This window comes from Kogia breviceps, chromosome 3 (genome assembly GCF_026419965.1).
Source record: "Kogia breviceps isolate mKogBre1 chromosome 3, mKogBre1 haplotype 1, whole genome shotgun sequence".
Classification (NCBI taxonomy): Eukaryota; Metazoa; Chordata; class Mammalia; order Artiodactyla; family Physeteridae; genus Kogia; species Kogia breviceps.
The window spans coordinates 64,415,485-64,439,465 of record NC_081312.1 but is presented as its reverse complement, the minus strand read 5'-3'; the positions used below and the strand labels follow the sequence as shown (position 1 = coordinate 64,439,465).

The 23,981-nt window shown below is 38.7% G+C and overlaps 1 protein-coding gene across 1 annotated transcript in view; it reads right to left on the bottom strand.

The window, feature by feature from the left end:
- Positions 1-6,694: 6,694 nt before the first annotated feature.
- The window catches only part of BAZ1A (bromodomain adjacent to zinc finger domain 1A), a 99,035-nt gene continuing 81,748 nt past the window's right edge, over positions 6,695-23,981 (bottom strand). The window contains exons 21-26 of the mRNA XM_059056544.2: positions 14,280-14,527; positions 13,961-14,187; positions 11,994-12,463; positions 10,193-10,335; positions 8,137-8,224; positions 6,695-7,685 (exon numbers count right to left, since the gene is read on the bottom strand). Of these exons, the coding sequence (XP_058912527.1) occupies positions 7,489-7,685; positions 8,137-8,224; positions 10,193-10,335; positions 11,994-12,463; positions 13,961-14,187; positions 14,280-14,527 (1,373 nt within the window). The 3' untranslated portion in view covers positions 6,695-7,488. The remainder of the gene's footprint in view (positions 7,686-8,136; positions 8,225-10,192; positions 10,336-11,993; positions 12,464-13,960; positions 14,188-14,279; positions 14,528-23,981) is intronic.

Sequence of the window (23,981 nt, the reverse complement as noted above, 5' to 3'; positions counted from 1 at the left end):
TCGGGAAAATCAGTGTGGAGCTGGAAATGAGGGTGATTGTGTCCAGCCCGATTCCAAGGTTTGAGAACTTAAGCAGTCCCCAGCAGGTGCATAGCTGCTGAGACATAAATATTGTTTGGACCTAATTACTTAATAAACAGAACTGGTAGGTATTTCTTCTGGCCCACGAATGCCCTGAAAAAACTATTATGATATTAAGGCCACCGTGAACGGAGAGAAGTTGGGAGCCTCTACTGTTAAGGATTTTGGGGCTTTATTCCAAGTGTTACAGGCAGTTATTAAAAGGTTTGAAACGGAGAGTGACGTGGAGGCTTTACTTTTTTCTAGTAAAGTGATATTTTAAAAATCTAGACATTTTACCTAAAGTGATTTTGCTTTCAATTACTTGTTCAATTATAAAAATGTCTTAGGTTTAAACTCTAATTAAGGACTCCAATGTTTTCCTCCCTAACACTTTTGCCCCAAGGTGAGAGACCAATCAAGAACCCAAGCAGAGTTGGGCTTCTTTTACTGGCTTAAAATTGTTCCTCCCTCCACAAACTGTCCACAAAAAGGAGAGAAGGGGCAGGACCCACTACTCTGATGGCTCTTGGTTCACTTAATGTTGGAAAGGATGGAACAGAATTTTCAACATAGATTAGGCCTGGAAAGCTGCCTCCTTTTTAAGTTGCTTGAAATTTGTATCTTCTCAAATGGGTTTGACAATTGTAGCAGAGATTGCTGGTCCTACCAGTGTCCACTGGCCCCCTTCTACTTTAGTAAAAGAGCATCAGTCTCCATTTTATTTGGAGTTATGCCCCCCTCCCTAGCTAACAGACTGAATTTTCCAGCCTCTTTTGACTAGGAGATGTGGCCATGTGACCAATTCAACTGACGATATGTGACCTTCCCAGAGGCTGCTTAAAAGGAGCTGAGTTAGCTGGAAAGTGTATTCTCTTTGCCCTTCGGCCCTTCCTTCTTTTGGCTTGTGGCACAGATTTGGTGGTTGGAGTACTACCAGCCCTCTTGGACCATGAGATGACCTTGAGAATGAAAGCCACATGCTAGGGTGATGGAGCAGAAAGATAGGGGGAGCCTGTGTCTCTGATAACGGTGGAGCTACCATACTAGTCCTGGACAGCCTTCCTCTGGACTTATATATGTTAACCTAAAACAAACATTTCTCCAGCAAAGATGGGTTTATTCAGGATCAGCAAAAAATTGCAGTTCAGGGTCTGCAACCATGGTGAGCCACATGCAGTTCCTCTCAGGGCAAGGGAAGGAGAATGCTTTTCATTTTTATTCATTTATTTTTTGGCCACGTTGTGTGGCTTGCTGGATCTGAGTTTCCCAACTAAGGGATTGAACCCCGGGCCACAGCAGTAAAAGCTCAGAGTCCTAACTACTGGACCACCAGGGAACTCCCTGGAAAATGCATTTTATATGAAGGAAGTGGGCAAACTATAGTAAACAAAGCAACTGTGGTTTTTCATTGGCTGAGTCCTTGCGGGGCAAGAAAAGTCTTTCTTCTTCCTCTGGGGGCTCTGCTAACCTTGAAGGGCATGAGAGCTCCCCCTTTTGGTCTCCCAACTTTATTTAATTGAGGTTTCTGTTGATTCATTTTTTATATACATATTTGACAGAGAAATTTCTGTCTTTTTCAAGCCGCTGTTATTTAGCCTGGACTGTGTTTTTTGTTTTATGCCACAAAGTCTATCTTAATAGTCCTCAGGTATGATTACCCCAAATAAGGTCGCAGCCATTGAACCCTTTCCCCAAGGTGGGGATTGCCAGTTTCACAGATGGGTTTTATTCAGTATCAAAGAATTTTTTTTTTCTCTGGAAACTATTTCAGCCCCAACTTTATTCTCAATATTTTTAGCCAGTGCCCTCCTTTGCCATTATTTAGGCAGGAGAGAGAGAGAGAGAGAGAGAGAGAGACAGAGACAGAGAGAGAGAGACAGAGAGAGAGAGAGACAGAGAGAGAGAGAGAGAGAGAGACAGAGAGAGAGAGAGAGACAGAGAGAGAGAGAGAGAGAAAGAGAGAGAGAGAGATGGAGGAAATCCTTTCCCATCTTGATATAAAAATATTTTCTTATATATTCTTCAAATAATTTTGAAGTTTTGTTTTTTGCATTTAGGCCTCTAATTGAGTGACTCTGAAGGAACATCATAGAAGAGCACCAGAAAACAGGCTTTTACTGGGCTATCCAAAATGCTCAAGAGGAATGCTTGTGTGGTTGGCTGGGTTGTATGACAATCTTTGTCCTTGGAAACCCCTTTCCAGACCAATGAGGACAGTTTGCCTGGCTGTGTAGAAACATACTTTGTGACCCAAATTTGAAAAATCCCTATGAAATAGGAATAACCAAAGGAAGTACTTGAAATTATTAAAAGATTTTTAAAACCCTTGGTCTCTTTTTGACCATTTATCCTTTTTCGGCGGTTGCTCAATATTTTTAAAAATGTAATGATTGCATTATTTATCTACGTAAGATAATTTTGCTAAAGCCGTCATCTTAAAAGTTTGCCCTTCAAGATTCTGCCCCTGGAATTCCTACCTTCAAACATGCCCATTTAGAGAGACAAAGAGCTCTTGTTATGTTTGGGGTGGGGGGAGTGGAAGATGTTTTTGAATCTACTAGGAAAGAGTTCAAGCTCAGAGTCTTTGATCTGCTGGGATTTCTAACACATGTGAACCCTCAACACACTTTCTCTAATTCTACCAGATGTAGCCAAGTTGTTCAGAGAGAGTCCATCAACTCATAAGTTGCTTTAGTTACAGATCTCTTGCTTTATATTATACAGGATGGATTTCCAGATGTTCTTTTGTGGGGGTTTTTTGGTTTTTGTTTGTTTGTTTGCGGTACGCGGGCCTCTCACTGTTGTGGCCTCTCCCGTTGCGGAGCACAGGCTCCGGACGCGCAGGCTCAGCGGCCATGGCTCACGGGCCCAGCCGCTCTGCGGCATGTGGGATCCTCCCAGACCGGGGCACGAACCCGCGTCCCCTGCATCGGCAGGTGGACTCTCAACCACTGCGCCACCAGGGAAGCCCCACGATCCCATTTTTGCTGAAGAAAATAATCTGAAAAATTATACATCAAATTTATTTCTTATATATTTATTGTTTTCTATTTTTTGGACAATGACCTAATAATTAATTTTATATCTAGAAGAAGTAAATTTTTCATTTTACTGGGGAAAAAAAATAATACACCTCTAATATTGACCAAATCAAAGGCTTAAATCCCAACCTTAAATTTTACAGAGATTTGTCCATCAATACTCTGAATGTATTTCCTCAAATTTCTTTGATAGGAAGAATTACTGGTTCCCAAGATAAAACTTTAACTGAGAAAAAGAATGAATGGAAAGATTATAAAGGGTTGCTCAGTCATTTATATACCATTAAATTACTTATACACTGATGTTCCTGCATATTTTTTCTAGAGGTTTGCTTTGATATCTTTACTTAATACTACAAGTTCTCTTCAACAGTGAGTATAAAGGCTAATGTGGAATTTGTAGCTTAAGTACAATCTTCCTCTTGATAGTGAAATTAACCTAAGCATTCTGCCCATTTTTCTGAAATCAAACAACTTACCCACGTGTGTAACTCACCATACCTCCTTTGCTCTCAAGAAAAGTTCTAAAATTTTAAAATATTCTAACACTGGAAAAAAATAGGAAACAAGAGACTGAATGATATTGCAAGAGCTGCTACCTTCAAAGCTTGGCATAGGTATTAAATTTCTGCTTCTCACACGTTTCTTCATATGCTTAAATATTAATAAGGACCCTGTAGCCAAATATACATGGTAACTAAATCCAAAGTTCAGAAGACTGCAGCTTTTACAATACAAATGCACCCTTCAGTACATGAATAAAGAACATTAGGACAGAGATCCTGAGAACTACAAATAAAAAAGGAAAAGAATCATGTGTTTACAATGAATATTGCTCCAAAAAATGCTATGTAATTATCTGACATGAATAAACGTACATATACATTCTCTATTTTCCCTTTTGTCTACCCTTCTACAGTGTTCACAAAGATAAATCTGCATATTTCTCATTCTTGGAGGCACCCCAGTGTACCAGAAAGATGGAACGTTGACAGCTTGGTATCATTTACTCTGTGATCTCGGGCAAGTACTTAGAAAAACAAAATCCATCTGAGTCTAAACCTCATTTGAAAAATGGAGAGAAAAACAACAATAATAACAAAACCAATTGCCTTATTTATTTATTATTATTATCTTTAAAATAAATTTCTTTGTTTTTGGCTGCATTGGGTCTTTGTTGCTGAGCGTGGGCTTTTCTCTAGTTGCGGCGAGCAGGGGCTACTCTTCGTTGTGGTTGGCGTGCTTCTCATTGCGGTGGCCTCTCTTGTTGCAGAGCACGGGCTCTAGGCGCATGGGCTTCAGTAGTTGTAGCATGAGGGCTCAGTAGTTGTGGTGCACAGGCTTAGTTGCTCCGCAGCATGTGGGACCTTCCCAGACCAGGGCTTGAACCAGTGTCCCCTGCATTAACAGGCGGATTCTTTTTTTTTTTTTTTTTGCGGTACGCGGGCCTCTCACCGTTGTGGCCTCTCCCGTTGCAGAGCACAGGCTCCGGACGCGCAGGCTCAGCGGCCACGGCTCACGGGCCCAGCCGCTCCGCGGCACGTGGGATCCTCCCGGACCGGGGCACGAACCCGCGTCCCCTGCATCGGCAGGCGGACTCTCAACCACTGCGCCACCAGGGAAGCCCCGACAGGCGGATTCTTAACCACTGCGCCACCAGGCAAGTCTTTGCTTTATTTAACATAAAAAGCATTTCCCATAGTTATTAGATACAAAGGATAAAAACTTTTATATTAATGGGCTTGGTATGTAGCAGGATGTGTTAATTCCTTTCCCTTCTGGCACTCTCTTGCAATTACAAATCAAGTGCTGTTAGAAATATAATTTATCTGAACTCAGTAAGAGATACCCAGCTGACTGTCTCCTTCACTGTTTTTTCTCAATCATGTTTTTGGTCTACTTGTTCCATTATGCAGTCCTCTCTTCTTGAATAAAAATGTAAAAGCCAAACAGAAAAATCATGCTGCCTGCTCTCTTGGTCATGGCAATGTGACATTCTCAGCCATTACCATACGTCCTTGTGTTAACCTTGTTGCTCTGTAAAATTTCAATTACTGCAGATATGTATGGGAATAAATGCTGCTTTTTGTATATAAGACAATCTGGCTGGGAGGTTAAAAGGCAATGTCCTGGGAGTTCCCTGGTGGCCTACTGGTTAGGATTCTGGGCTTTCACTCCATGGCCCGGGCTCAATCCCTGGTTGGGGAACTGAGATCCTGCAAGCTGTGTGCCCCTCCTGCTCCCCAAAAAGGCAATGTTCTATTTTAACTGAGTCTGAGAAAGGCAACATATAAGATAAATTGCATGTTTTAAGACTGACTTTCAGACTGAATAATTCAACAATTAGTTGATCAGAAATGACCCCTTTTTATGTTTATTATCTTAGAAGAAAAACAAATATAAAAGTTACTTATTATTAAAGAGTGGAGACTATTAAGTAATCAGATAATTTACTATTAAAATGTAATTATATTTTAGAATTCTCTTTTGAATATTTAAATGCTTTTTTTTTTTCTTTTTGGCCACATGGCTTGTGGCTTATGGCTTATGGGATCCTAGTTCCCTGACCAGGTATCGAACCTGTGCCCCCTGCAGTGGAGGCACAGAGTCTTAACCACTGGACCACTAGGGAATTCCCTTAAATGCTATTAAGTAAAACTTTCTAAGAAATTTGGTTATTGGCATATGAAATTACAAATTTACCAATGGTTACAGATATGAACATATTCATGTAAAGAAGCCAGGGAATTGATCATCTCAGAGTATATGAAAAAGAAATGAAAGCAGAGGGATAACTTCCCAAACAAATGAACCTAGTTAATTAATTATTTATTTATTTTGGGCTGTGTTGGGTCTTCGTTGCTGCACGCAGGCTTTCTCTAGTTGCGGTGAGCGGGGGCTACTCTTTGTTGCAGTGCACGGGCTTCTCATTGTGGTGGCTTCTCTTGTTGCACAGCATGGGCTCTAGGCACACGGGCTTCAGTAGTTGTGGCACGAGGGCTCAGTAGTTGTGGCTCGCGGGCTCTAGAGCAAAGGCTCAGTAGTTGTGGCGCATGGGCTTAGTTGCTCCACGGCATGTGGGATCTTCCCGGGCCCGGGCTTGAACCCCTGTCCCCTGCATTGGCAGGCGGATCCTTAACCACTGCGCCACCAGGGAAGTCCTCAAATGAAGCTCGTTAAATCCTCAGGATTTTAGATGAGAAAACAGAGGGATGGTTCTGTCTCCTGACTCCCCAAAAGTCATACAGAGGATACCTGACTTCCTTCTGCATCCTAAAAAGGAACAGCTACTCCTCCAAAACTGAGGCCCCTATGTTTTCCATACCTAGGAAATAGCATTTATTTTATTTTAAAAAAATTTTCAGGGTTGTGGGTGTATTCCAAACTTTCTTTTCTCTTTTTAATGAGAATCCCTGCCATAGAATGTTACTGTTGCTGATGGGAGGTATCTTACTCAAGGGTTTGGGCAGAAAAGGATGCAAATCACTGCTATAGAGACTCAGGTACAATAAAACATTGGTTCCTATGGTCTATTTATCACATGTAGAAATCTAATTCTGATTTGTAAAAAATTCCAGAAATTCAGAATATTTGAAAAAAAAAGTATCATTTTATTTGTACACTTAAGTTGTACACAGAAACTTATAATACAGTTCTGTAAAACTGAAAGAATTGCCAGGGAAAAGGGAGGGTGTTACCTTTTGTTGACTGATCATTAAGGAAGTTAGAGAAATAAAACAAAAACACCATAAAATGTTTAAAAAATTAAAGAACATTTTCCAGGTACAAATTTTATAAATATAAAACAAATTCACAAATTACTTTGAATGCTAAATAAATATCTAGTTAATAAACTCAGACTCAATACCTCCAGCCAGCACTGGTATAGCACTTCAAGGAATAAAGTTGGATTCATTCATGTATAGTGTTGAAAGAATCTGCTCATTAAACAATTCTTAGATGTATACACTTTTTTCTAAACTGTGCTATCATGGAAGATTTATCTGTGTAGATAAATCTCCCTTAATACCACACTTCTAAAAAAAAGTCAACGACAAAATAAATCATAGGTGAAAAAATATTTTTTCAGATACTGGGACACATGAATGATCTCAAAATGCACAAAAATCTCTGTAAACCAGTACTGTAGCCAATACATCTATCAAATTTATTAGATACTGAACAAAACTGTAGCAAAGGAAATCTTTCCTACATTCTCCTGAGTGCTTAATATTAAAGTTGAGAATATAGTGCAGGCCACACTTCAATGTGGTCAATCAGTTGTTATTGCTTTATACATATATGTCTGCTTTAGAGCATGATTTAATGTTCCATTTTCATGAACAATTTATTTTCTTCAAATATACCCTTTAGAAAGACAAAATCAGATTCGTGACTTTTTTGCAGCTGGTGGTGTGCTAACTTGATCCACATTCCCAGGTGTGATGTTAAGTCCAAGTTTTTGAGCCTGAATATGAAAAAATGCTTGCAGCCTAGTTCCAGCTTTTGCTTCACTTGTGTTACGAGGGTTGTACTCAAAGCAGTTCGAAAACATTAACTCAATATCATCGATAAACTCAGCTAGAATGAAAAAACCAAATGAGATTAGAATGAAAGAAAGTAAATTATAAATACAATCTTTGTATCATATCTGGAAATGTCCTTAAGAAAAGAGAAGTCCACATTTTTCTTTAGAAATTGAAGACTCTGAAACAAGGTGGCAGAACTGAAGCTTAAAATTGTTTATAAATACTTTAAAAAACTGTTTTATTGAAATTATAAAATTATTTAATTAGATGTATTTTATATAACTAAAAAGAACATCTATTAAGATGAGATTCTATAAAATATCTTTAACTCATTCAATCCCCATCCATCTTTCATTTCCATATATGTATACATAAGCATTTTAGGGATTTCTTGGGATGCCATCTACACTATTACATTAATATACATCATTTAAATAAAAAGAAAAACAGCCTTTACCTCCTTAAAGGAAAATAATTATCAGAGAAAAACATAAATTACTCACATGCTAGTTTATATTCACATTTGTTCACTTTTTCACGAATTATATTTAAGGCAATGGGCTTTTTGATGATGTCATAATAGTCTGGGACCTGTAAAATAATTCATATATATCTCTCCTATAGAAAATTTATTGAAGATAAGTAGTCAAATACATGCAAATTTTGCCCTTAAAAGCAACTGAATATTAACTTCTGAATACTATTATTCCATTAAAATTACATAATACATTTCAGTCACTGTAATGTTGTAAAAGCTTATTTGATACTATAAAAAATGTTTAAAATGTATTATGAAAAAACAGATTATGGGTTTGCTTGTGTGTTCTCTTCCTTTCTCTGTCTCTCTCTCTCTATATATAGATACATAAATGTATTTATAAAGAAATTTCTGTAATGACCATGACTGTATTTGTAATAAAGAATGAAATACATGTAACAAAACTTAATTCAGCACAAAACTACTCAGGAAAAATAAGTTACAGTCCAACTGAGAGTTAATTTTTTTTTGTTGTTGTTAAATATTTATTTATTTATTTTTGGCGGCGTCGAGTCTTAGTTGCGGCATGTGGGATATTTCGTTGCGGCGCGTGGGCTTCTCTCTAGTTGCCCCACGGCATGTGGGATCTTAGTTCCCCGTCCAGGGATGGAACCCGTGTCCCCTGTGTTGGAAGGTGGATTCTTAACCACTGGACCACCAGGGAAGTCCCAGAAAGTTAATTTTTATAAGACGCTATTCAATGTTAATTAATCTTTCACATTCTGGTTCTAGAATTCTCAAAGTAGAATTTTGATGATGTCACTTTTTCATTCAGAAACCTTCACCTGATACTGACAAGTGAGGCCCTTTACAATCTAGTTGTGTCTGAGCCCCTCTAACACAACCTCTGCTCCATTCAAACCATCCATCATTCCCATATTCTCATTTCTAGGTCTTAACTTGTTGTCCCCTCTTCCTAAAATGTCCTCATTCCATTTCTCACTGTTAAAATTCCATCTTTCTTCAGTGACCAGATCAAATAGTTCTTCATTAAAAACCTTTCTATAATTCCTGCTATTCCTTCCCCCTGAAATGCTCAAATCAATTCTTTCTCTTCTCTACTTCTGAAAGACCATTAAACTTCTAGTATAAATAACACTGTCCTACCTCTGTTATGGCACATCATATTCTGCCACACCTATATATAAATAACAGCTCAAATCCCTTAGTTAGGTTAGGCTATCTCTGTTATTCAAGAGTACCCATTTTTTACATCAGTGTTTCTCAAAATGCTGTCCCTGGACCAGCACCATCAGCATCATTTGGGGACTTGTCAGTAATGCAAATGGTTGGGCATCATCCCAGACCTAGTGAAACAGACTGGTGTGTGGCCCAGTCAGCTGTGTTTTAACAAGCCCTCCATAGATTGTGGTGTACGCTAAAGTTTAAGAAACACTGTTTTACATAATAGAAATGCCAATAACGGTACTCAGTTGAATCAACTCTATTCATATTCATTACACAGAATAAAAAGTGAGGTTATTTCAACAGACTGTCATTATTTATAAGCATCAGTCACAGCGGCTTCCCTGGTGGTGCAGTGGTTAAGAATCCACCTGCCAATGCAGGGGACACGGGTTCAAGCCCTGGTCCGGGAAGATCCCACATGCCGTGAAGCAACTAAGCCCATATGCCACAACTACTGAAGCCAGCATGCCTAGAGCCCATGCTCCGCAATGAGAGAAGTCACCGCAATGAGAAGCCCGTGCACCACAACAAAGAGTGGCCCCTGCTTGACGTAACTAGAGAGAGCCCATGTGCAGCAACGAAGACCCAACACAGCCAAAGATAAATAAGTAAGTAAATAAATAAATAAAAAAGAATCAGTCACAGGACTAGAAGGGACTGAGGAGACTATGCTAACTCCATTTTTTTTCAATATAGGAACAAACGTTCCAAGATTTGTTTTGTTTTTTAAGTAGACAAGTGACTAAACAAGTATTTTGACTACCTTAAAGTTGCCATGCAGACTAAATCAGATAATACACATGAATATATTTTATAAAGTCTAGTAGTATTACCTGGATTTTAGAAACGAGTTTCAAAAAAGGCCAGCTGTCATCATGCCGTACCAATTCCACAACAAGTTGTTCAAAAGCGGACAATTCATGAACTCCTCCCTGTCGACCTGAACTCCTTCGATTAAGTGTCATAGGAGATGATTCTGAATAAATAATTATGTTAACTTTAGGTGATGACAAAACAAAATATTTGATCACCATAAGCTAATCAGGACATATAAATACAAACTAAATTCAAACAGAAAATCGACACTCTACACACTGAGATGTTAAATTGACTTACATTCTGAGAGATAGATAAATCTGGACCAAGTATTCGTTATTTCCTTTCGATCTTAAAAATTTCCACTTGAAATAAACACTCATTGGGAACAGATTGTAAAAAGAATATAATACAAAAGGAAATTCTAGAACACAAAGTTTGTAGGTTGTTACTCCATTTTATTAAAAATATGTTTTTAACTACAGTAAAATGAAATCCTCTGGTATTTCCTGAAATACAACCTTAGGAAAATAACCTCTTCAGATTTAGAAACTTGGCCTCTTTATAAATTACCGTGCATAACAGAAAATATTTCTCAATGATGAAATAAAAGATTATTCTTATAAATCTAATTTTATATGGAGAATTTTCTTAAAGCAAAATGCTTTCTCATAAAATGTAAGGTATATAATGAGATCTAAAGTGAATGAATTAGTAGAAAAGAGTAGTATAGTCCATATATAGATCTAGGTGTTTAAATTCTCTGCTTAAATGTTAATCCACACATTTCCCCCTTTATTTGTCCTTAGAACCAGGTTAGTTAAGTTCACAAATCAATTAACAACAACAACATTCTTTTCAGCAGAGTATTTTTTCTTTCTTAAAACAAAAATGCTTCAGGTGTACTATTTTCCAAATAGCTTGGGGTTCAGGATTGGGGAAGAGCAAAACACATAAGGGGATAGGAAAAGCTAAATTAGATCTCGGTGCAAGTTACCTGATACTACCCCCACCCCGCTGCCAAACCTGACGACCTGGCGACTGCATCATGTTCCATTCTTCCACCAGTGAATTCCTTAATCCTGTCATGGGTGTGAATAATGCAATACAAACTATCTAAAATTCTTCAAAGAACAGTAGTAGCATTTTTTATGTTTAACTTCATTTTTTGAAATATCGAAGTTTTACTACTACTGACATTAGAGAAAAAAGAGGATAGGATTAGAGATAAATGGGTAAAGAGATTATTACATGGATAAATATTACCAATTTATATAAATATATATAATATATAAACAATTTATATAATATATATATATATAAATATTAAAACAACAATTATTAGAATCAAAAAGATAGCTGGTGATCACTCCCTAACAATATTACTGTTCCCAACTCTCCCTGCCCCGAAATTCAGTATGTCAGGTGGGAACCTTATCAAATTACCTAATGTAGCTTGTCTAGGTGATGATGAGTACATGTGTTTTGAAGGAAGCAAAGGTGGAAGAGAATGAAACGTATTATAATGTGGTATACTGAGGCTGTTCAAGTATTGGCCAAATCTCTCCCTTAAACACAGAACACTGCAAATTTCTTACAACTACCCTACTACATTAGTAGAAATACTAGTACTGTAGTTTACCTTTATTCCAAATACCTGCCCCTTCCTTGAACATTATGCTTCAGGTCAGGTTGCTCCCTAATAACTCTGTATAGTGGACACCCTTTCAAAAATGATACAAAGTATATCAACATTCAATCTTTCCAAATTACTCAATTTTCTTAGGTAAGAATAGCTTAAATTAGACTTCTTCATACCTGTAGATTGTCTTTTCCTGCCTCTTCTCTTGGATTCACTATCTTGGAGAGAAAGTTTTGAAGCAACATTTAGACATCTTGACTGATCACTTGACGTTGTGGCAATGACTCTGAAGTTAGGGAAGTTGGGACTATTTTCTGGTGTATTATTAGCACTTTTCCTGCCTCTGCGTTTTCTACGAGGACTAAGTAGTTCCAGGAATACATCTGCTTGCAGTGGGCCATGACTCTGGCGAGTAGAACGACTGGCAATTCTTAAAGATTTAGTTTCTGTAGGAGGAGCAGATTTTATCTTTCTTAGGCTTCTACCAGTAGCTTTAGAAGAAACAGTTGTTTTCGGTGTACTCTGCTGACTCCTTGAAGTATATCTTCCAGGATCTTGTCGTTGGCCACGACTTGAGAAAGAAGAGCTAAATCTCCCTCTTGTTTTAATTGGTAATCTAACTTGTGGTCTTCTTCGTTTTGGTGGGCTATAAATGGTGTTAGAAAACAATTATTGTACAGAGCAATGATGAACATATGATTACTTCTACCCCCCTTGTTCTACTATTCAGCCAATGAGTTCTACATTCATAACTTTTGTGTTACTGAGACTTATCCTGTACTCAGTTCCTTAAACTTAGAATCAACAAACTCTTCATGGAAATCTAAAATGTGCTTTCATATATTTCTTTGTAACGCAAAGACAATGTTTAATAACTTCTTGGTAACTCCAGGACATCATCATGAAAATCAAATCCTAGGTTGTGATAAACTGTAATAAAATCATCAGGAGAACTGAATAAATGGACTTAAACATGTTGAAAAACTTAAAATGCAAATCTTTTGTCTCCTTATGCTACAGGAGACTGTCACTTCTCATTACTATTGATACTGAGGTAACCTACAGTTTTGGCCAATGGATCCCACAAAAGTAGGCCTTAAACCTACTGTTCTTCAACACTAAGCCAGGAATTTCTTTGCCATATTTTGATTCTTACTGTAAGATACAAAACTAGATTCAACCCTTTAATTGCCTTTAAGCTGTAGACAAGGATGATACAACCCCATTAAGCCTCCTTATATCCATCTCCCCCATCTCCAGTTTACTTAAAATATTTCCAAAAATTCTCCAAGTTCTTTATCATCTTTATGCTTAACACAATACTGCCATTACAAGCTACAGGGAAAATGACTCCTGCTAGTTGGAGCTATTGAACAACTTGTTTAAAGTAGAGGGGGTGGCTCTCTCTACTTATACTCCTCAGTCTTTGGCCTTTTGTACTGTGTTGGTTCTAGGTTGCCCTTGCTTTCACATTCATTTTCTTGATTCCACAAGAATGGAATTCAAATGTTAAAAACAAGGGGAGGTCTTAGGGACAAATAAAGGGAGACTGCCCCAGTGCTGCCATGGCAGGAATAACCAAAGCCATTCATTAGGCCTGGGTGACACAGCTTGCTAAGCTGCAGAATACTTGGCTATACAGTAGTATAGAAGTTGTTTCTAGGTGCTGATGCGGTAGGAGTATAAAAATACAATGTGCTTCCTGGCATTCCTCTCTCTCTCTCTCTGTAGACTGCCAAGATCACCAATATTTGGGTATAACCCCTTGAGAAAAGCAAAAGAGGCATCGGGAGCTGCATTCATCTCTATCTCATGAATATCCTCTGGACTGCTTATTTGTTGCTTTCAGCAAAAAATTAAGTAATATCAACCTCGATGTGGCTCTGAATTGACATCCTAACCAAACTTAAACTTACACTTGATTTTATGACCTGGCTAAGTTCACAAAGTGAATATACTCCCTTGGGAATAATTTCATATGTTTACAATACATAAAAAGCAAGGGGAACTTTATGACACTATATTGCACACTAGTTTTTTGTTTTTAAATTATGGGCCCCAACCATTCCATTTGCATTTGAAAAGTCAAGAGACGGTCTAGTTAAAGACTCAAACTCTCATTTTATTGCGTGGTAGGACTTACCTGACGTCTTCCTCTTCTTGAGAATCATCTTCATCTTGTTCTACCTCATACTCTTCCTCCTCACTTTGACCCTCTTCATCATCATCATCAACTTCATCATCCTCACCTTCCATACTATCTTCCATCTCGTCATCACTTTCCAAGGATGGTCTCTGTCTAGAGGAGAGTCTTCTGGAGCGTTGCTTTGGCCGACACTCTGGACAAAACCAATCTCCTTCAGGCACAGTCTGATAAATCACATAAATGATCATTAATCATCTGTCACTCAAAATCTCAGTGTCTCAATTCTAATCTGAGAAGCAGCAGAAGAAAAAAATACCTTGAGCTTTGGTCGAACACAGTAGGTATGATGACCCCGATCACAGCCATCACAAAGTACCATGTTTTCAGCATCACCCTTCTTTCGGCATATCTTGCAACGGGCGTTCAGTATAGACTTAGACCATATTACACTACGATCCAAGGTGGAGAGATGAAGAAAGACTTGGGATAGACTGGCAGAAGAAAGGAGAGACTCTCTCCAACGGTCCAGGACTGTTTTATAAGAACGCCCACTGTCACTGGCATCTTAAATGAAAAGGGAAAGTGATTAAACTTCCTAGGCAAACCCTAGATATGTCCTAGAACTATTTTCTTGGTAGTGTAAATAGGTTGGAATTCACAGTTCTTCTCTCCTAATAATTCACAAAAAGACCACGTTGATATTAAAAATAAAAACCTTGTGTTAAAGAAAATTTGCTGAACCACATCTTATTTATGACATAAGGAATTACTTAAATCCGTAAACCAAATGCTGGGGGATTTCAATAGTTAAAAGAGAAAAATAACTTAGGCAATGTGTTCTCAATCTAGTAATCTAGTTCTTTGTATCAAATCTTGACGTAATTTAGAAAGCTCGCTATATATGATTACAAGTCAGCTACTATTCATTTGAATCAAGAATGTTACTGCCTCATTTCAGATAAAAGATGGACTGCTCTCTAAGTATAAATCATATTTAAGTTTTCTTTTGGGGATAATGAAAATGTTCTGAAATTAGATAGTAGCGGATGGCTGTACAACTTTGAATATACTAAAAACCACTGAACTGTACAATTTAAAATGGTGAATTTTATATATGTGAAATATATCTCAATATAATTTATTAAAAATATCAATTATGTATAAATGCCAACTGTATTGTCTTCTACACCTAAGAAAATATTATTTTTAAAATAAGGTAAATTTAAAAAATGTTAATACTCCCTTAAAAAGAACTTTCAGGGCTTCCCTGGTGGCGCAGTGGTTGAGAGTCTGCCTGCCGATGCAGTGGACACGGGTTTGTGTCCTGGTCCGGGAAGATCCCATATGCCGCGGAGCGGCTGGGCCAATGAGCCATGGCCGCTGAGCCTGCGCGTCCGGAGCCTGTGCTCCGCAGCGGGAGAAACCACAACAGTGAGAGGCCCGCATACCGCCAAAAAAAAAAAAAAAAAAAAAAAAAGAACTTTCAGCACCAATTTTTATACAGAAACATTTGAACCTATTAAGAGTCATTTAGGAGATGTTCAAGATGGCGGAAGAGTAAGACGTGGAGATCACCTTCCTCCCCACAAATACATTAGAAATACATCTACATGTGGAACAACTCCTACAGAACACCTACTGAACGCTGGCAGAAGACCTCAGACCTCCCCAAAGGCAAGAAACTCCCCACGTACCTGGGTAGGGCAAAAGAAAAAAGATAAAACAGAGACAAAAGAATAGGGACGGGACCTGCACCTCTGGGAAGGAGCTGTGAAGGAGGAAAGGTTTCCACACACTAGGAAGCCCCTTCGTGGACAGAGACTGAGGGTGGTGGAGGGGGTAAGCTTCGGCGCCACGGAGGAGAGCACAGCAACAGGGCTGCGGAGGGCAAAGCGGAGAGATTCCCTCACAGAAGATCGGTGCCGACCGGTGCTCAGCAGCCCGAGAGGCTTGTCTGCTCACCTGCCGGGACAGGCAGGGGCTGGGAGCTTGAGGCTTGGGCTTCGGAGCTTAGAACCCAGGGAGAGGACTGGCGTTGGTGGCATGAACACAGCCTGAAGGGGGCTAGTGAGCCACAGATAGCCGGGACGGAGTCAGGGAAAAAGTCTGGAGCTGCCAGAGAGGCAAGAGACCATTGTTTTCAGGGTGCTGAGGAGAGGGGAATCAGAGCACCGCCTAAACGAGCTCCAGAGACGGGCGCGAGCCGTGGCTACCAGCGCGGAGCCCAGAGACGGGCATGAGACGCTAAGGCTGCTTCTGCAGCCACCAAGAAGCCTGTGTGCGAGCACAGGTCACTATCCACACCTCCCCTCCCGGGAGCCTGTTCAGCCTGCCACTGCCAGGGTCCCGTGATCCAGGGACAACTTCCCCGGGAGAACGCACGGCGCCACCTCAGGGTGGTGCAACGTCACGCCGGCCTCTGCCGCCGCAGGCTCGCCCGGCATTCTGTACCCTCCCTCCCCCGAGGCCTGAGTGAACCAGAGCCCCTCAATCAGCTGCTCCTTTAACCCCGTCCTGTCTGAGCGAAGAACAGATGCCCTCAGGCGACCTACACGCAAAGGTGGGGCCAAATCCAAAGCTGAACCCCAGGAGCTGTGCGAACAAAGAAGAGAAAGGGAAATCTCTCCCAGCAGCCTCAGGAGCAGCGGATTAAAGCTCCTCAATCAACTTGATGTACCCTGCATCTGAAGAATACCTGAATAGACAATGAATCATCCCAAATTGAAGAGGTGGACTTTGGGAGCAGAGATACATATATATTTTTCCTTTTTCTCTGTGAGTGTGTATGCTTCTATGCTTCATTGTGTGATTTTGTTTGTACAGCTTTGCTTTTACCATTTGTCCTAGGGTTCTGTCTGTTCGTTTTTTTTTTTTTTTTTTAGTATAGTTTTTAGCACAGTTATCTTGGTGTATTTGTTTTTTGGTTTGGTTGCTCTCTTCTTTCTTAATTACTTTTTTTTCATTTTTAATAATTATTTTTTATTTTAATAACTTTATTTTATTTCATTTTACTTTTTTTCCCCTTTCTTTCTTTCTCCCTTTTCTTCTGAGCCATGTGGCTGACAGGCTCTTGGTGCTCTGGCCAGGAGTCAGTGCTGTGCCTCTGAGGTGGGAGAGCCAAGTTCAGGACATTGGTCCACACGAGACCTCCCAGCTGCAAGTAATATCAAACAGCAAAAATCTCCCAGAGATCTCCATCTCAATGCTAAGACCCACCTCCACTCAATGACCAGCAAGCTACAGTGCTGGACACCCTATGCCAAACAACTAGCAAGACAGGAACACAACCCCACCCATTAGCTCAGAGGCTGCCTAAAATCATAATAAGGTCACAGACACCCCAAAACACACCACCGGACGTGGTCCTGCCCACCAGAAAGACAAGATCCAGCCTCATTCACCAGAACACAGGCACTAGTCTCCTCCACCAGGAAGCCTACACAAACCACTGAACCAACCTTAGCCACTGGGGACACACCAACAACAGGAACTACGAACCTGCAGCTTGCAAAAAGGAGACCTCAAACACAGTAAGTTAAGAAAAATGAGAAGACAGAGAAATACACAGCAGATGAAGAAGCAAGGTAAAAACCTCACCAGACCAAACAAATGAAGAGGAAATAGGCAGTCTACCTGAAAAACAAATTCAGAGTAATGATAGTAAAGATGATCCAAAATCCTGTCAATAGAATGGAGAAAATACAACGTTTAACAAGGACCTAGAAGAATTAAAGAGCAAACAAACAATAATGAACAGTGCAACAAATGAAATTAAAAATTCTGTAGAAGCAATCAATAGAATAACTGAGGCAGAAGAATGGATAAGTGACCTGGAAGATAAAATAGTGGAAATAACTAGTGCAGAGCGGAATAAAAAAAAAGAGCAAAAAGAATTGAGGTCTGTCTCAGAGACCTCTGGGACAACATTAAACACACCAACATTCGAATTATAGGGGTCCCAAAAGAAGAGAAAAAAGAGACTGAGAAAATATTTGAAGAGATTATAACTTGAAAACTTCCCTAATATGGGAAAGGAAATAGTTAATCAAGTCCAGGAAACACAGAGAGTCCCATACAGGATAAATCCAAGGAGAAACTTGCCAAGACACATATTAATCAAACTATCAAAATTAAATACAAAGAAAACATTAAAAGCAGCAAGGGAAAAGCAACAAATAACATACAAGGGAATCCCCATAAGGTTAACAGCTGATCTTTCAGCAGAAACTCTGCAATCCAGAAGGGAGTGGCAGGGCATATTTAAAGTGATGAAAGGGAACAACCTACAACCAAGATTACTCTACCCAGTAAGGATCTCATTCAGATTTGATGGAGAAATTAAAACCTTTACAGACAAGCAAAAGCTAAGAGTATTCAGCACCACCAAACCAGCTTTACAACAAATGCTAAAGGAACTTCTCTAGGCAGGAAACACAAGAGAAGGAAAAGACCTACAATAACAAACCCAAAACAATTAATAAAATGGTAATAGGCACATACATATCGATAATTACCTTAAATGTAAGTGGATTAAATGCTCCCACCAAAAGACACAGACTGGCTGAATGGATACAAAAATAAGACCCACATATATGCTGTCTACAAGAGACCCACTTCAGACCTAGGGACACATACAGACTGCAAGTGAGGGGATGGAAAAAGATATTCCATGCAAATGGAAATCAAAAGAAAGCTGGAGTAGCAATTCTCGTATCAGACAAAATAGACTTTAAAATAAAGACTATTACAAGAGACAAAGAAGGACACTACATATTGATCAAGGGATCAATCCAAGAAGGAGATATAACAATTTTAAATATTTATGAACCCAACATAGGAGCACCTCAATACATAAGGCAAATGCTAACAGCCACAAAAAGGGGAAATCAACAGCAACACAATCATAGTAGGGGACTTTAACACCCCACTTTCACCAATGGACAGATCATCCAAAATGAAAATAAATAAGGAAACACAAGCTTTAAATGACACATTAAACAAGATGGACTTAATTGATATTGATATGACATTCCATCCAAAAACAACAGAATACACTTTCTTCTCAAGTGCTCATGGAACATTCTCCAGGATAGATCATATCGTGGGTCACAAATCAAGCCTTGGTAAATTTAAGAAAAGTCAAATTGTTATCAAGTATGTTTTCTGACCACAATGCTATAAGACTAGATATCAATTACAGGAAAATATCTGTAAAAAATACAAACACATGGAGGCTAAACAATACACTACTAAATAACCAAGATATCACTGAAGAAATAAAAAAATACCTAGAAACAAATGACAATGAAAACACGATAACCCAAAACCTATGGGATGCAGCAAAAGCAGTCCTAAGAGGGAAGTTTACAGCAATACAAGCCTACCTCAAGAAACATATCAAATAAACAACCTAACCATACACCTAAAGCAATTAGGGAAAGAAGAAGAAAAGAACCCCAAAGTTAGCAGAAGGAAAGAAATCATAAACAGCAGAAATAAATGAAAAAGAAATGAAGGAAACAAGAGCAAAGATCAATAAAACTAAAAGCTGGATCTTTGAGAAGATAAACAAAATTAATAAAACACTAGCCAGACTCATCAAGAAAAAAAGGGAGAAGACTCAAATCAATAGAATTAGAAATGAAAAAAGAGAAGTAACAACTGACACTACAGAAATACAAAGGATCATGAGGGATTACTACAAGCAACTATATGCCAATAAAATGGACAACCTGGAAGAAATGGACAAATTCTTAGAAAAACACAACCTTCTGAGACTGAACCAGGAAGAAATAAAAATATAAACAGACCAATCACAAGCAATGAAATTGAGACTGTGATTAAAAATCTTGCAACAGGGCTTCCCTGGTGGCGCAGTGGTTGAGAGTCCGCCTGCCGATGCAGGGGACACGGGTTCATGCCCCGGTCCAGGAAGATCCCACATGCCACAGAGTGGCTAGGCCCATGAGCCATGGCCGCTGAGCCTGCGCGTCTGGAGCCTGTGCTCCACAATGGGAGAGGCCACAACAGTGAGAGGCCCGTGTACCGCAAAAAAAAAAAAAAAAAAAAAAAAATCTTGCAACAAACAAAAGCCCAGGACCAGATGGCTTCACAGGTGAATTCTATCAAACCTTTAGAGAAGAGCTAACACCTATCCTTCTCAAACTCTTCCAAAATATAGCAGAGGGAGGAACCCTCCAAAAGTCATTCTGTAAGACCACTATCACCCTGATACTAAAATCAAAGATGTCACCAAGAAAGAAAACTACAGACCAATATCACTGATGAACATAGATGCAAAACTTCTCAAGAAAATACTAGCAAACAGAATCCAACAGCACATTAAAAGGATCATACACCATGATCAAGTGGGGTTTATCCCAGGAATGCAAGGATTCTTCAATATACGCAAAACAATCAATGTGATACACCGTATTAACAAACTGAAGGGGAAAAACCATATGATCATCTCAATAGATGCAGAGAAAGCTTTCAACAAAATTCAACACCCATTTATGATAAAAGCCCTCGAGAAAGTAGGCATAGAGGGAAGTTACCTCAACATAATAAAGGCCATATATGACAAACCCACAGCCAACACTGTTCTCAATGGTGAAAAACCGAAACCATTTCCACTAAGATCAGGAACAAGACAAGGTCACCCACTCTCACCACTCTTATTCAACACAGTTTTGGAAGTTTTAGCCACAGCAATCAGAGAAGAAAAAGAAATAAAAGGAATCCAAATCGGAAAAGAAGAAGTAAAGCTGTCACTGTTTGCAGATGACATGATACTATACATAGAGAATCCTAAAGATGCTACCAGAAAACTACTCGAGCTAATCAATGCAGTTGGTAAAGTAGCAGGATACAAAATTAATACACAGAAATCTCTTGCATTCCTATACACTAATGATGAAAAATCTGAAAGACAAATTAAAGAAACACTCCCATTTACCATTGCAACAAAAAGAATAAAATACCTAGGAATAAACCTACCTAAGGAGGAGAAAGACTTGTACTCAGAAAACTATAAGACACTGATGAGAGAAATTAAAGATGATAAAAACAAATGGAGAGATATACCATGTTCTTGGATTGGAAGAATCAACATTGTGAAAATGACTATACTACCCAAAGCAATCTACAGATTCAATGCAGTCCCTATCAAACTACCAGTGGCATTTGTCACAGAACTAGAACAAAAAATTTCACAATTTGTATGGAAACACAAAAGACCCCAAATAGCCAAAGCAATCTTGAGAAAGAAAAATGGAGCTGGAGGAATCAGGCTCCCTGACTTCAGACTATACTACCAAGCCATAGTAATGAAGACAGTATGGTACTGGCACAAAAACAGAAATATAGAACAATGGAACAGGATAGAAAGCCCAGAGATAAACCCACGTCCATATGGTCACCTTATTTTTGATAAAGGAAGCAAGAATATACAATGGAGAAAAGACAGCCTCTTCAATAAGTGGTGCTGGGAAAACTGGACAGGTACATGTAAAACAATGAAATGAAAACACTCCCTAACACCATACACAAACGTAAACTCAAAATGGATTAAATACCTAAATGTAAGGCCACCCACTATAAAACTCTTAGACGAAAACATAGGCAGAACACTCTATGACATAAATTACAGCAATATCCTTTTTGACCCACCTCCTAGAGAAATGGAAATAAAAACAAAAATAAACAAATGGGACTTAATTAAATGTAAAAGCTTTTGCACAGCAAAGGAAACCATAAACAAAATGAAAAGACAACCCTCAGAATGGGAGAAATATTTTCAAATGAAGCAACTGACAAAGGATTAATGTCCAAAATTTACAAGCAGCTCATGCAGCTCAATATCAAAAAAACAAACAACCCAATCCAAAAATGGGCAGAAGACCTAAATAGACTTCTCTCCAAAGAAGATGTTCAGATTGCCAACAAACACATGAAAAGAATGCTCAACATTACTAATCATTAGAGAAATGCAAATCAAAACTACAGTGAGGTATCACCTCACACCAGTCAGAATGGGCATCATCAAAAAATCTACAAACAATAAATTCTGGAGAGGGTGTGGAGAAAAGGGAACCCTCTTGCACTGCTGGTGGGAATGTAAACTGATACAGCCACTATGGAGAACAGTATGGAGGTTCCTTAAAAAACTACAAATAGAACTACCATATGACCCCGCAATCCCACTACTAGGCATATACCCTGAGAAAACCATAATTCAAAAAGAGTCATGTACCAAAATGTTTACTGCAGCTCTATTTACAATAGCCAGGACATGGAAGCAACCTAAGTGTCCATCAACAGATGAATGGATAAAGAAGATGTGGCACATATATACAATGGAATATTACTCAGCCATAAAAAGAAATGAAACTGAGTTATTTGTAATGAGGTGGATAGACCTGGAGTCTGTCATATAGAGTTAAGTAAGTCAGAAGGAGGAAAACAAGTACCGTATGCTAACACATATATATGGAATCTAAGAAAAAAAATGTCATGAAGAGATTAGTGGTAGGACTGGAATAAAACACAGACCTACTAGAGCATGGACTTGAGGAGATGGGGAGGGGGAAGGGTAAGCTGTGACGATGTGAGAGAGTGGCATGGACATATACACACTACCAAAAGTAAATTAGATAGCTAGTGGGAAGCTGCCGCATAGCACAGGGAGTTCACCTCTGTGCTTTGTGACCACCTAGAGGGGTGGGATAGGGAGGGTGGGAGGGAGGGTGACGCAAGAGGGAAGAGATATGGGAACATATGTATATGTATAACTGATTCACTTTGTTGTAAAGGAGAAACTAACACACTATTGTAAAACAGTTATACTCAAATAAAGATGTTTAAAAAAACCCAAAAAACAAAAAAACAAAAAAAAAATAAATAAATTGATACAGCCACTATGGAGAAGAGTATGGAGGTTCCTTAAAAAACTAAAAATAGAACTACCATATTACCCAGCAATCCTACTACTGGGCATATACCCTGAGAAAACCATAATTCAAAAAGAGTCATGTACCACAATGTTCATTGCAGCTCGGTTTACAATAGCCAGGACATGGAAACAACCGAAGTGTCCACTGACAGATGAATGGATAAGGACAATGTGGCACATGTAGGCAATGGAATGTTACTCAGCCATAAAAAGAAACGAAATTGAGTTATTTGTAGGGAGGTGGATGGACCTAGAGTCTGTCATACAGAGTGAAGTAAGTCAGAAAGAGAAAAACAAACACCGTATGCTAACACATATACATGGAATCTAAAAAAAAAAAAAAGGTTATGAAGAACCTAGGGGCAAGACAGGAATAAAGACGCAGACATAGAGAATGGACTTTTTTTCCTCATAGCTTAAAGGTTTAACCATACATATGACTTTATAAATGATTAAATTATCAACTTAAACAATTCTCACGTTACCTAAAATCATTAACTGAAATATGATTATATTCCCCAAGCTAAAAAAGCCTAGATTTATCAATGCAATTCATCACTAGCATAAGAAGGACATTCTAGAGAAGGTGGAACATAAGTAGAAATTTTATTCTTACTTGCTTCCTCAGAAACTGAAATAATTTCTGAAGTTAAACTGGGAAAATTCCTACTATAGTTAATTTGCTATGTTGAAAAATTATCAAGAGAATGGAGGATTTTAATAAATATTCTATCTCAAACATTCATGAAGTGGAACCCCCCTTTCTCTTCCGAATTAAGGATATTCTTGATTACCTTGCTCCAAATATTCAGACTATCTTAAAACTCTAGAGGTACCTCCATTTCCTGCGGTCTCATTCAAAACAGACCGTTCAAAGGCTTAAACATAAAGAGTTACAGACACCAGTTCTTCTATTAACTTTGAGGCAGCAATGGTAGATGGTAACATTCCATATTACAAATGATCAACATCTGACTCTGACCAACATTTACAAAGTAAGTAAGATAAGTTGAACTTGTCTTATTTCATTTATTTTTTTAAGATCCCACATTAAAATTGTTTCTA